The 13,886-nt window shown below is 44.1% G+C and overlaps 1 protein-coding gene across 1 annotated transcript in view; it reads right to left on the reverse strand.

The window, feature by feature from the left end:
- PRPF6 (pre-mRNA processing factor 6) overlaps nt 1-13,886 on the reverse strand; it is a 48,833-nt gene that overhangs the window by 15,857 nt on the left and 19,090 nt on the right. Inside the window, exons 10-15 of the mRNA XM_039326937.1 lie at nt 10,056-10,174; nt 8,320-8,538; nt 5,724-5,846; nt 5,141-5,262; nt 3,650-3,788; nt 1,199-1,318 (exon numbers count right to left, since the gene is read on the reverse strand). Of these exons, the coding sequence (XP_039182871.1) occupies nt 1,199-1,318; nt 3,650-3,788; nt 5,141-5,262; nt 5,724-5,846; nt 8,320-8,538; nt 10,056-10,174 (842 nt within the window). The remainder of the gene's footprint in view (nt 1-1,198; nt 1,319-3,649; nt 3,789-5,140; nt 5,263-5,723; nt 5,847-8,319; nt 8,539-10,055; nt 10,175-13,886) is intronic.

The raw sequence follows: 13,886 nt of genomic DNA on the forward strand, positions 1-13,886 counted from the left end.
TCCTATTCTATTCTATTCTTCTATTCTATATTCTATTCTATTCTATATTCTATTCTATTCTTTTCTATTCTATATTCTATTCTATTATTCTATTCTATATTCTATTCTATTCTATTCTATATTCTATTCTTTTCTATATTCTATATTCTATATTCTATTCCATTCCACTCCACTCCTATTTTGTATTCTATATTCTATTCTTTTCTATTCTATATTCTGCTCTATTCTATATTCTATTCTATATTCTATTCTATTCTATATTTTATTCTATTCTATTCTATATTCTATTCTTTTCTATTCTATATTCTATTCTATTCTATTATTCTATTCTATATTCTATATTCTATTCTATTCTATATTCTATTTTTTTCTATATTCTATTTTTTTCTATATTCTATATTCTATATTCTATTCTATTCTATTCTATTCTATTCTATTCTATTCTATTCTATTCTATTCCACTCCACTCCTATTCTGTATTCTATATTCTATATTCTATTCTTTTCTATTCTATATTCTGTTCTATTCTATATTCTATTCTATATTCTATTCTACTCCACTCCACTCCACTCCACTCTATTGCTATTCCTATTCCATGCCATGCCATGCTATGCTATGAAAAATAAAACGAGAAAAATTGGTCTGCCAACCTGTTAAATAATAAATTAATTGTAATAATTATAGCCTGCAAGTTAATTTGGTATAGTAGTTAAGGCATCAGACTAGAAACTGTGGGTTCTAGTCTTGCCTTAGGTATGAAAGCTGGATGGGAAACTTTAGGCCAATCACTAGGTGACTATGAGTTCTAGTCCCGCCTTAGGCATGAAAGCCGGCTGGGTCACTTTGGGCCAATCACCAGGAGACTTTGAGTTCTAGTCTTGCCTTAGGCATGAAAGCCAGTTGGGTGACTTTGGGCCGATCCCCAAGAGACATGAGTTCTAGTCCCGCCTTAGGTCTGAAAGCCAGCTGGGTGACTTTGGGCCAATCACCAGGAGACAGTGAGTTCTAGTCCTGCCTTAGAACTGACAGCACAGCCACTGATAGGAATTCAGGGAGATGAAGTCTCTACTGCTAGAAATGGCCAAAATTGGGATACACTGAACCGAGCAGATGAGCAGAAAACACAGCTTGATGCGTTAACGGAAAGCGACAGAAGTTCTTTCAACAGATTTACATTCTCCAGATAGAGTGGACTTACCCTCGCCGTGGGGGCGCTGCTACGGGCCTTGGCCAACAAGCGCCTCGCTCGTTCGTATTCGTTATTTTCGGATTCCAACTTCACGGCAGCCAGCCAAATCTCTTCGCTGTTGGGATTGGCCTGAAAATATCAAGTCATCAAGAGAGACAGGAAAGAAGCATCAGAAAGTCTCGTTGCACCAGGGCGAATGTATCGGGCTGAATCCTCCACTTCTTCTATTCCAGGGGTCTTCCAACTTGGCCCTTTTATGACTTGTGGACTTCAGCTCCCAGAATTCCTCAGCCAGGCACTCCCAAGTTGGAAGACCCCCCCTGTTTTATTCTGTTATGAGTGGCACTTTGTGCTAGCTAAGTATCATGAGAGACAGTTTGGTCTGCTGGTTAAGACACCACTTTAGAGAGCGGGAGGGCTGAACTAATCTACAAATGTGTATAAATAACCAACTTCTTTTATTCATTGTTGTTGTTATTATTTCATCTTCAATTCGATTCACGGTCTGGGGCTGGTAAAAACTGAACAGTTCAAGTCCTAACCAAGGACCTAAGAGCTGTTAAAGTGAGGTCTGAGTACATGGGCAGTTCGAGTAGAGTGGTGCTTTGCAAAGTCAAACTATTCAGGTCTAATAAGTACAGGATTTCCATATATCTAGGCCAGTGGTTCTCAACCTTTTTAATGCCGTGACCCCCCAACCGATCGTAAGTCGAGGACTACTCAACTGGTGCAGCACCGTTTGCAGAATGGGACTTTTGGCGGACTCAGCAGGACAGAGACAGCCTGGACAATTCCTATTGGCTTTTGAAAGCCAATAGAATTAGACTCTATTCAAGAGAGTCTATTCTATTGGCTTTCAAAAGCCAATAGAATAAAAGGGAGGAGCCCAGCTAATGAAAAGGGGGGAAAAAATGGCGGACTGCGTTGTTTGGCGACCCCAGTGAAATGGTCATTCGACCCCAAATGGGGTCCCGACCCACAGGTTGATAACACTGATCTAGGCAGTTTATTGTCAAATCAGTATGATTCAGTTTTTCCGAAGCTAGCTTGTTTTTGATATACTGTCTGTAAAACTAGGCAGACCTTGGTCGCCCATTGATTGCATCATTGATTGTGATGTATTGCTATGTTCTCTTAGGATAGTTCTGTTTAGTTTTGTTTTATTTGGATGCTTGGTTTATGTGTGGCCTTTGGCTGTAATAAATTGAATTGAATATATCTAGGCAGCCCTGTTGTTGTTGTTATCTTATGGGGCCAAATTACTAGTTAATCAGAACTGTATGCAGCCCACAGACATGCCTGATCTACATCATATTTTTATCTCATTTTTTTTTAAAAAAAAAACAACAACCTGAAAACGTTTTGAGCAGATGGCCAGTCATGCTTCTAAACAAAATCTAAAATACTGTGTAATCCAGTGTTTCTCAAACTTGGCAACTTGAAGTTGGGTGGACTTCAACTCCCAGAATTCCCCATTCCCTACAGCTTCCTTTCTGAAATGGGCTCAATGCTTTAAGACAGGGTTTCTCAACATGGGCAACTTAATAATAATAATAATAATAATAATAATAATAATAATAATAATAATAATAATAATAATAATAAAGTTGGAAGGGACCTTGGAGGTCATCTAATCCAGCCCCCTGCTCAGGCAGGAAACCCTATGCCATTTCGGACAAATGGCTGTCCAGTCTCTTCTTAAAAACCTTCCAGTGTTGGAGCATTCACCGCTTCTGGAGGCAGGTTGTTCCACTGGTTAATTGTTCTCACTGTCAGCAAGTTTCTCCTTAATTCTAGGTTGCTTCTCTCCTTGGTGAGTTTCCACCCGTTGCTTCTTGTCCTCCCTTCAGGCGCTTTGGAGAAGAGCTTGACTCCCTCTTCTTTGGGGCAGCCCCGGAGATATTGGAAGGCTGCTATCCTGTCCCCCCTCGTCCTTCTCTTCATTAAACTACTAGACATACCCAATTCCAGCAACCGTTCCTTATATGTTTTAGCCTCCAGTCCCCTAATCGTCTTTGTTGCTCTTCTCTGTACTCTTTCTAGAGTCTCAACATCTTTTTTACAGCACGGTGACCAAAACTGGATGCAGGATTCCAGGTGTGGCCTTAACCAAGGCATTGTAAAGTGGTATTAACACTTCAGGTGATCTTGATTCTATCCCTCTGTTAATGCACCCTAGCACTATGTTGGCCTTTTTGGCAGCTGCAGTATGGCTGGCTCATATTTAGATGATTGTCCACTAGGACTCCAAGATCCCTCTCACAGTTACTACTATTGAGCCGTTTCTTATATGTTTTAGCCTCCAGTCCTCTAATCATCTTTGTTGTTCAGGCTAGGGAATTCTAGGAGTTGAAGCTCACACATCTTCAAATTGCCAAGATTTAGAAATACTGCTGTTAGCCCTCTGTTCCAAAGGGATCCCTGCCCAAGGGGAGGACCCGATGAACGCCGTGCACTCACCTGGAAAGCCAAGGCCAGGATACTCCTGGCTGCAGGGACATCGCCGGCCAGCCATTTGGATTTTGCCCCCATGAGCCACAAGACTTCAGCCTTGGGGCAGTGAGCCACCGCCCTTTGCAAAAGAGCCTCCAAAGATTCCCTGAAAGTAGACAGCAGCCCAAAGAAATTAGCAGGCCATCGTCCGGGCATCTCGCTTGTGATTTTAAATTTAAAGATGCAACACAGGTAGTCCTTGACTTACAACAGTTCATTTACAGTGGGGCAAAAAAGTATTTAGTCAGCCACCAAGTTCTCCCACTTAAAAAGATGAGAGAGGCCTGTAATTGTCATCATAGGTAGACCTCAACTATGAGAGACAAAATGACAAAATTTTGTGATTGTCTGGATTTCTTTTCTCATTTTGTCTCTCATAGTTGAGGTCTACCTATGATGACAATTACAGGCCTCTCTCATCTTAAGTGGGAGAACTTGCACAATTGGGGGCTGACTAAATACTTTTTGCCCCACTGTACCTGTTTCCCCCAAAATAAGACCGGGTCATATATTAATTTTTGCTCCAAAAGAGACATTTTCCGGTTAAGCCTTATTTGGGGGGAAAACACGGTGCTAAATGCATCCGTCTGTCTGACAATCTTAATGGGGGCTTGTATTACAAGCGTCTTGAAAAATCATGCTAGGGCAGGGGTAGGCAACCTTGGCTCTTTTATGACTCGTGGACTTCAACTCCCAGAATTCCTGAGCCAGCCAGGCTGAGGGGAAAGGGAGAGGTTTCCAAGCCGAGCCAGGCTGGCTCGGGGATCCTGGGAGTTGAAGTCCACAAGCCATAAAAGAGCCAAGGTTGCCTACCCCTGGTATAGGGCAGGGGTCTTCAAACCTGGCTCTTTTATGACTTGTGGACTTTAACTCCCAGAATTCCCGAGCCAACATGGCTCAGGTTGGAAAACTCTCCCTTTCCCCTCAGCATGGCTGGCTCAGGAATTCTGGGAGTTGAAGTCCACGAATCATAAAAGAGCCAAGGTTGCCTACCCCTGTGCTAGGGCTTATTTTCCAGCTGGGTCGGTAGTCACCGTTCCAAGTTACAACAGCACAGAAAAAAACTGGCTTATGACAGCATTTCACCCTTACGACTGTTGCAGCCACGATCCTGTGATGAAAATTCAGGCGCTTGGCAACTGACTCATATTTATGGCGGTTGCAGTGTCCCAGAGTCACGTGATTCCCTTTTGTGACCCTTTGACAAGCAAATTCCATGGGGAAGCCAGATGCCCTTAACCACCGCATCACTAACTTAAGAATTGCAGTGATTCACTTAACAACTGTGGCAACGGTCGTAATAGAACAGAACAGAAAATATGGAGTGGAGTGGAGTGGAATGGAATGGAATAGAATGGAATGGAGTGGAATGGAATGGAATGGAGTGGAGTGGAATAATCGCCCCAACCAGCTTCCAGGAGAATTTTTGTGATGCAGCACACGGGGGGGGGGGAGTACCTCGTTCCGTGATTCTTTTCAAAATAGGCTGCTCGTAGCCAAACACTCTTCTTGCTGGGAAAAACTTGCAGGGCGTAAGCGTAAATTGCCCTGGCGCACTCCAAGGCATTGTGGGCCACGCACTATGGGGAAAAAAATAAAGGAACACGGGTCAAACAAGCCGTTTTTAGTGACCAATCATAATCTGATCTGCATATTCAATCAAGAACATTTTTTGGGCAGGCCTACAGGCATTCCTTGAATTATGACCGTCACTTACCGATGGTTTAAAGTTACAACAAACCCCCCCTCCCCCCCTAAAAGGACGTAAAATGGGAGAAAACTCATTTAACAACTCCCTTGGTGAGCAATGGGTGTTTTGGGTTCCAATTGGGGTCGTTAACTGTACACACCCACTAAAGATATCCAATTTAAATCACAATTCAGAGGAAGGGGGGTGGCTTACATCAGAAAATGACTAGAAAATTTGAAGTCCACAAGTCATAAAAGGACCCACTTTGAAGACCCCTGGGCTATAGTGTTTCACCTCTAACTCTGCCACCTGGGCCTGTCCTCAGCTTCACACCTGAGGTCTTGCACTTACACTATCAGCATCTTCCATCCAGGTGTGTTTGCGGTCTTCCTCTTCAATCCCAATTCCAATGACTGCTCTCATGATAGCTTGGCACGTGGCCACGCTTCCAGCTTTGTCGCATTCTTCAGCATCCTGGGGGGAAAAAATTATTTTGACGTCCCTCAGCCAGGGCAAGAAAAGGGGCAATTCCATCCCAACACACACACATCCCTGAGAGCATCAGTTTGTCCTAGCCTGGCAATGCCCATAACTAAACTGGCTGTTCTTTCCCCCTTGCCACTGCCTTTTCACCCAAGCAGAGGTGAGAAGTCGCAATATCTGAGAACAGGGCTTTCCACCCTTGTGCCACTTTAAGATTTGTGGACTTCAACTCCCAGAATTCCCCAGCCAGCATGGAATTCTGGGAGTTGAAATCCACTGGTCTTAAAGTCGCCTAGGTTAAAGACTCCTGTCTTAGAAGAATGCATGTTCAGGCTAAGCATTTTTCATTTCCAATGGAGAAAAAAAAAACCAGTAACAATAATAATTCTTTTCTCTTGAAAAATTCACTTTAGAGCAGTGGTTCTCAACCTTTTTAATGCCACGACCCCCAATCGGTCATAAGTTGAGGACTACTCAACCGGTCGTAAGTCGAGGACTGCTCAACTGGTGCAGCACCGTTTGCAGAATGGGACTTTTGGCGGGCTCAGCAGGGCAGAGACAGCCTGGAATATTCCTATTGGCTTTTGAAAGCCAATAGAATTAGACTCTATTCAAGAGAGTCTATTCTATTGGCTTTCAAAAGCCAATAGAATAAGAGGGAGTAGCACAGCTAAGGAAAAGGGGGAAAAAATGGCGGACTGCGTTGTTTGGCGACCCCCGTGAAATGGTCGTTCGACCCCAAATGGGGTCCCGACCCACAGGCTGAGAACCACTGCTTTAGAGTGATGAGCAGTGACAGATACACGTGCTTCATTAGTTGACGGGGTGGCAGTGATTAAATATTTAACTAGAACTGAAAGAAGGAGAAAAAAATATTCTCTTCTATTGCGTGTTTTGCAACTATCCTTCTTAAACTCTCCCATCTATTTTTGGTAGATTCCAGAAGACCAGCAGTTTCAATCCATAACATATGAAACATTCATATATTTGAGGTATCTTTGGTGCTTTCTGAACATGGTTGATTTCTTGCAGGCTTTTGAGTACCCAAACTAAGTAAAGCCATAGTATGGGTAATGAAACATCTGCAAGAAAACAATCAAGCTCAGAGAGGACCCCTTATTTCAATCTTGAGCTACAAATATTCTCATATATTTCTCATGTCCCGAGCTTCCACAGAAATTGTTATGAAATGTACTGAGACATTTTCCAATAGATTTTCCACATGTATTCATTCTATTCCAGATGTATATGTATATACACCCAAACTAAACTATGTTTTTCCTCTGGGTCATATATGCGTGTGCATGTGAGTATATGCATAATTATTATTATTTTGTCATGTTTATGCAGTGTGTATTGGAGGTGGTTGCCCTTTGAGAGCTATATGCAACGAAATCTCATTTTAATGTATGCTGATTACTATACATTTAAAGTGACAATGAAGTTATTATTCTATTCTGTTCTATATTCTCTTCTCTTCCTTCCACTTCACTCCACTCCCTTACTCTATTCTATTCTATTCTATTCTGTTTATTCTATTCTATTCTATTCTGTTTATTCTATTCTATTATATTCTATTCTATTCTACTCTATATTTCAATTCTACTCTATTCTGTATTTCGATTCTATTCTACAATGTTTATTCCATTCCATTCCTATTCCTGTTCCCATTCCTTTTCCTGTTCCTATTTCTATTCCTGTTCCCATTCCTTTTCCTATTTCTGTTCCCATTCCTTTTCCTATTTCTATTCCTGTTCCCATTCCTTTTCCTATTCCTGTTCCCATTCCCTTTCCCATTCCTATTTCTGTTCCCATTCCTATTCCCATTCCCTTTCCTTTTCCTATTCCCATTCCCTTTCCTTTTCCTATTTCTATTCCTGTTCCCATTCCCTTTCCTTTTCCTATTCCTGTTCCTATTCCTATTTCTATTCCTATTCCTGTTCCCATTCCTGTTCCTATTCCCGTTCCCTTTCCTTTTCCTATTCCTGTTCCCATTCCTTTTCCTATCCCTATTCCTGTTCCTATTCCTATTCTATTTTTATCATATAGTACCACCTGCCCTGAACAAATAAAATATCCCACCTGAAGTACAAAAGGCAGCTGGGTGACTTTGGGCCAATCATCAGGAGACACTGAGTTCTGGTCTCACTTTAGGCATGTAAGCCGGCTGGGTGACTTTGGACCAGTCCCTCTCTCTCTCTCTCAGCCTACCCCACCCCACAGCGTTGTTGTGGGAGGAAAAAATAGGAGGCGGGAGGAGGATGCGATATGTTCGCTGCCTTGAATTATGTGTAAACACAACAAAGGTGAGATCAAAAGAAATAAATAATAAACAGAATGGTCTAAAGCCGCTTTTCCCTGACTTGGCGCCTTGAGTCATTTGGGAGGCCTCATTTCAAAAGGCCAGGAAGACGACAGATTCAGGAAAAGTCAGGCTTTCAAAGAGACATGCGCAGTTGAGTACCTGGATCCACTGTTCCCGGTTGATTTCCACTCCATTGGCCCTCAAAGAGGTGATGGCTCGGTCGATGATCTTCTCCACCATCTGCGTGTTCCCGTTGGCCTCCTCAAGCTTGGCAGCTGTAATCCAGATGTGCCGGTCCGTTGGAATGTTCTCGCGGGCTTTGTTTAAGACCTTACGGGCGTTCTCGTAGGTTTCGAGTCTCGCCAGGGCAAGCCACAGCTGGAAGAAAGGAACCGAGTTGGCAGGAAGGCTGCCCAGCTGCCTCTTCAGACAGAGACTTTTGCTGATTTGACTTACAACCACTCATTTAGTGACCTTCCAAAGTTACAACAGCAGAGAAAAAATGACTTATGACTGTTTTTCACACTTATGACTCTTTCAACAAACCTGGGGTCAAGTGATCAAAATGCCCTTGTGTGCTATCAGTGTACACTCAAGGATCTCATGGCAGCACAAGTAGGGTGGGGTGGGGTGGGGTGGAATAGAATAGAATAGAATAGAAAATAGAATAGAATAGAATAGAATAATGATAGAATAGAATACAATAGAAAAATGATAGAATAGAATAGAATAGAATAGAAAAGATAGAATAGAATAGAATAAACAGATTGCAGAATAGAATAGAATGATAGAATAGAATAGAATAATGATAGAATAGGAATAGAATAAACAGATTGCAGAATAGAATAGAATAGAATAGAATAGAATAGAATAGAATTAGATTAGAATAGATTAGAATAGAAAAGATAGAATAGAATAGAATAAACAGATTGCAGAATAGAATAGAATAATGATAGAATAGGAATAGAATAATGATAGAATAGGAATAGAATAAACAGATTGCAGAATAGAATAGAATAGAATAGAATAGAATAGAATAGAATAGATTAGAATAGATTAGAATAGAATAGAATAGAATAGAATAGAATAGAATAGTAGAATGGAATTGAAAGGAATGCAATAAATAGAATGGAACGGAATGGAACAGGAACAGTAACAAGAACAGAATAGAATACTGGGCCATGGGACAGGCTGGCCAGTGCGCGCATGTGTGCGTGCACATGCTATTGCTGTGGCTACGGGACACAAAAACAGGACACCCTGCTGCATGGTGCAAAAATGGGCTGCTGCCGCGCCACGGGGCGCAAAAATGGGATGCCACCGCACCTCAAGGTGTGAAAACGTGCCGATGCTGCACCTCGGGGCACGAAAATGGGATGCCAACGCGCTGCAGGGCACAAAAATAGGCCGACGCCGTGCCTCAGGGTGCAGAAACAGGGCAATGTGCATAAGAACAGGGCAGGGCTAGCAAGTATCACGTAAGTGCTAGCCCCGCCCCATTTGCGTCACGCGCATGCTTGCAGCCCCGTGCACGCACACGCATGCGTGCACGCATAAAATGCTTCCCCCTCCCTTTTCTTCCGGTCCACCACTCAAGAAAGGTTGGTGACCTCTGCCCTCGACCATCCCAGACAAATGGCTGCCCAGTCCTCTTCCGTGAAGACCTCCAGTGATGGAGCACCCACCACTTCTGGAGACAAGTCGTTCCACTGGTTAATTGTTCTGTCAGGAAATTTCTCCTCAGTTCTAGGTTCGAATTCTCTTTAATGATATTCTACCTGTTTCTTCTTGTCCTGCCTTCTGGTGCTTCGAAGAAGAGGCTCACACACAGACCCACACACCCACAGACACACACACCCACCCACCCCGTGGACAAAACCAATCTGCCAACTTACTTCCACGCTGGTGGGACAGCATTCCACCGCCCGGCTCAGCATTATCCTGGCATCCTCGGGTTCTTCTAATTCAACCGCTGCCTTCCATAAGCGGACTGAATTTGGAACATGCTCCAGCGCTAAGAAAGAGAAATGCGGGGGGGGGGGGGAACAACCCAGAAATGCTTTTCTTTATCCAAGACCGAACAACATCCAAGCTACCAGGTGTAATCCAATTTGCAAATTTAATAGAAAGAGAAGCCTTTGAAGCATGCATGTTAAGAACAGACGTGTCAAACTCAAGGCCCGCGGGCCAGATCTCATTTCGGCTAGCCCAGGGCTAGGCAACCTTGGCTCTTTTATGACTCGTGGACTTCAACTCCCAGAATTCCTGAGCTAGCCACGCTGAGGGGAAAGGGAGAGGTTTCCAAGCTGAGCCATGCTGGCTCAGGAATTCTGGGAATTGAAGTCCACGAGTCATGAGGGGGCCATAGTTCCCTCATGCTGGCTCAGGAATTCTGGGAGTTGAAGTCCATGAGTCATAAAAGGGCCACGTTTGAAGAGCCCTAATCTAGTGCAGGGGTAGGCAACCTTAGCTCTTTTATGACTCGTGGACTTCAACTCCCAGAATTCCCGAACCAACCATGCTGAGGGGAAAGGGAGAGGTTTCCGAACTGAGCCATGTTGGCTCAGGAATTCTGGGAGTTGAAGTCCACGAGTCATGAGGGGGCCATAGTTCCCCCATGCTGGCTCAGGAATTCTGGGAATTGAAGTCCACGAGTCATGAGGGGGCCATAGTTCCCTCATGCTGGCTCAGGAATTCTGGGAGTTGAAGTCCATGAGTCATAAAAGGGCCACGTTTGAAGAGCCCTAATCTAGTGCAGGGGTAGGCAACCTTAGCTCTTTTATGACTCGTGGACTTCAACTCCCAGAATTCCCGAACCAACCATGCTGAGGGGAAAGGGAGAGGTTTCCGAGCTGAGCCATGCTGGCTCAGGAATTCTGGGAGTTGAAGTCCACGAGTCATAAAAGAACTAAGGTTGCCTACCCCTGGTCTAAACCCAACACTGGGTCCTTCAGTGGCATCCTATACCAGGGGTAGGAAACCTTGGCTCTTTTATGACTGGTGGACTTCAACTCCCAGAATTCCACAGCCAGCATGGCTCAGCTTGGAAACCTCTCCCTTTTCCCTCAGCCTGGCTGGTTCAGGAATTCTGGGAGTTGAAGTCCACAAGTCATGAAAGACCCAAGGTTGCCTACCCCTGCACTAGATAGAATAGGGCTCTTCAAACTTGGCCCTTTTATGAGCCAGCATGGGGAAATTATGGCCCCCTCATGACTCGTGGACTTCAACTCCCAGAATTCCTGAGCCACCCTGGCTCAGCTTGGAAACCTCTCCCTTTCCCCTCAGCGTGGCTGGCTCAGGAATTCTGGGAGTTGAAGTCCCCAAGTCATAAAAGAGCCAAGGTTGCCTATCCCTGGGCTAGCCTGTCACATTGAAGCAGAGTCCCCAATTTCCCATGGCTGCCGTTGTCCTGAGCTGCCAGGTGGACAATCACACTTACGAATAATCGCCAACTTTCTGCTTTTATCGCTCTAAATCGAAAAGGACGGGCAAGCAAACAGAGGGTCTAAGTTACTTGAGGAACCATCTCACCTCAAAGGGGTCAGCTTGCCCCAGGTGCGCCAGCAGTAGGGGCATTATGCGGATCCCGTTGGCCAAGGAATTTTAGTTGGCAGGTCCCTCTGGAATTATCATACCACTCAAGGCAAGGTCTGGCCCTGCCCTCTTAGCCCGTAAAATCCTTAATAGCAATAGACTTATATACCGCTTCACAATGCTTTACAGCCCTCTCTAAGTCCATTTACAGAGTCAGCCTGTTGCCCTCAACAATCTGGGTCCTCATTTTACCGACCTCGGAAGGATGGAAGGCTGAGTCAACCGTGAGCCGGTCAGGATTGAACTCCTGGCTGTGGGCAGAGTTTGCCTGCAATGCTGCATTCTAACCACTGGGCCACCATGGTAGGTAGGTAGGTAGATGATTGATAGATAGATAGATAGATAGATAGATAGATAGATAGATAGATAGATAGATAGATAGATAGATAGATAGATAGATAGACAGACAGACAGACAATCAGACAGATAGATATAGGGGAGACATGATAGCAGTATTCCAGTATTTGAGGGGCTGCCACGAAGAAGAGGGGGGTCAAACTATTCTCCAAAGCATCTGAAGGCAGGACAAGAAACAATGGTTGGAAACTCACCAAGGAGAGAATCAACCTGGAATTAAGGAGAAACCTCCTAACCGTGATAACAATCAACCAATGGAACAGCTTGCCACCAGAAGTTGTGGGTGCGCCAACACTGGAGATTTTTAAGAGGCTGGACAGTCACTTATCTGAAATAGTATGGGTTCTCCTGCTTGAGCAGGGAGCTGGACTAGAAGACTTCCAAGGTCCCTATTCTATTCTATTCTATTCTATTCTATTCTAGTCTAGTCTATTCTTATTCTAGTCTATTCTATTCCTATTCTATTCTATTCTATTCTATTCTATTCTATATGCAAAACTGTACTAGCTTTCTACTCTGCTCTTAAAATACTAAGCTGGACTTCAATTATGCCTGTAATGGCCGACAAACAACAATGATTGTGTTATCCTCAGGCTGCAAGGACAACTTTCGAAAATTTATTGTGATAATGTTCTGATTAGTTAGATGGAAACCACCTTCCATCACATTTATAGCTGGGGTAGGAGATTCTTCAAGAGACAAAGAAATGCAAAACGACAGGCTCGGACAGTATGTTCTTGTTCAGTTTTCACCCATTAAGAATCAGGCTCATATGCCAGGCATTCTTTTTTCCTTTTTCAGTCACATACAGCTTCCTACGCAATCAATGCCATGCAAAGGAAATGCCAGCTCAGTGCATTGTTCAATCTGCTCATATTAATGTCTTGCTAGAATTATGGGTTTGTGCCTATGATTGAATTGGAATTTTAATTTAAAAGAGAGATCATAACAACTCGTAAGCATGGGCCATATGCAGTCCATCAGCCTGCAGAGCTACTCTAGAGTAAGTGGATGTGTATGAGGGCATATTGATCTTTTCTTTTTGAATCTGCGGGGCCGGTCTAATTTCCGGAGGGATGACGCTCCAGAGCAGTGGTTCTCAACCTTTTTAATGCCGTGACCCCAACCGGTCGTAAGTCGAGGACTACTCAACCGGTCGTAAGTCAAGGACTACTCAACTGGTGCAATACTGTTTGCAGAATGGGACTTTTGGCGGGCTCAGCAGGGCAGAGACAGCCTGGACAATTCCTATTGGCTTTTGAATGCCAATAGAATTAGACTCTATTCAAGAGAGTCTATTCTATTGGCTTTCAAAAGCCAATAGAATAAAAGGGAGTAGCACAGCTAAGGAAAAGGGGGAAAAAATGGCGAACTGCGTTGTTTGGCAACCCCCGTGAAATGGTCGTTCGATCCCAAATGGGGTCCCGACCCACAGGTTGAGAACCACTGTTCCAGAGGGAGGGAGCCACCACAGAGAAGGCCCTTCTTCTGGGTCCTGCCTAGATGTATCCCCTTAGGGGATGGGACTCGCAACATTCGTTTCCCCACTGGTGAATTGGTCCCTCTGAGACGGTCCCTCAGATAACTTGGTCTCAAGCCATGAAGGGCTTTCAAGGTGACAAACAGCACCTGGAATTGCACCGGAAGAAAATCGGCAACCTGTGTAGCTCCCCACAGGAGAGGTGACCCATGCGCACACCGGGGCCTGCACAAAAACCACACATTGCTTCCGGCTGCTTTTCAAGGGCAGCTCCTTCTAAAGTGCATTGGAACAG

The sequence above is a fragment of the Crotalus tigris genome, unplaced genomic scaffold (genome assembly GCF_016545835.1).
Source record: "Crotalus tigris isolate CLP2741 ecotype Arizona unplaced genomic scaffold, ASM1654583v1 scf7180000024347.1601321, whole genome shotgun sequence".
NCBI classification, from domain to species: domain Eukaryota; kingdom Metazoa; phylum Chordata; class Lepidosauria; order Squamata; family Viperidae; genus Crotalus; species Crotalus tigris.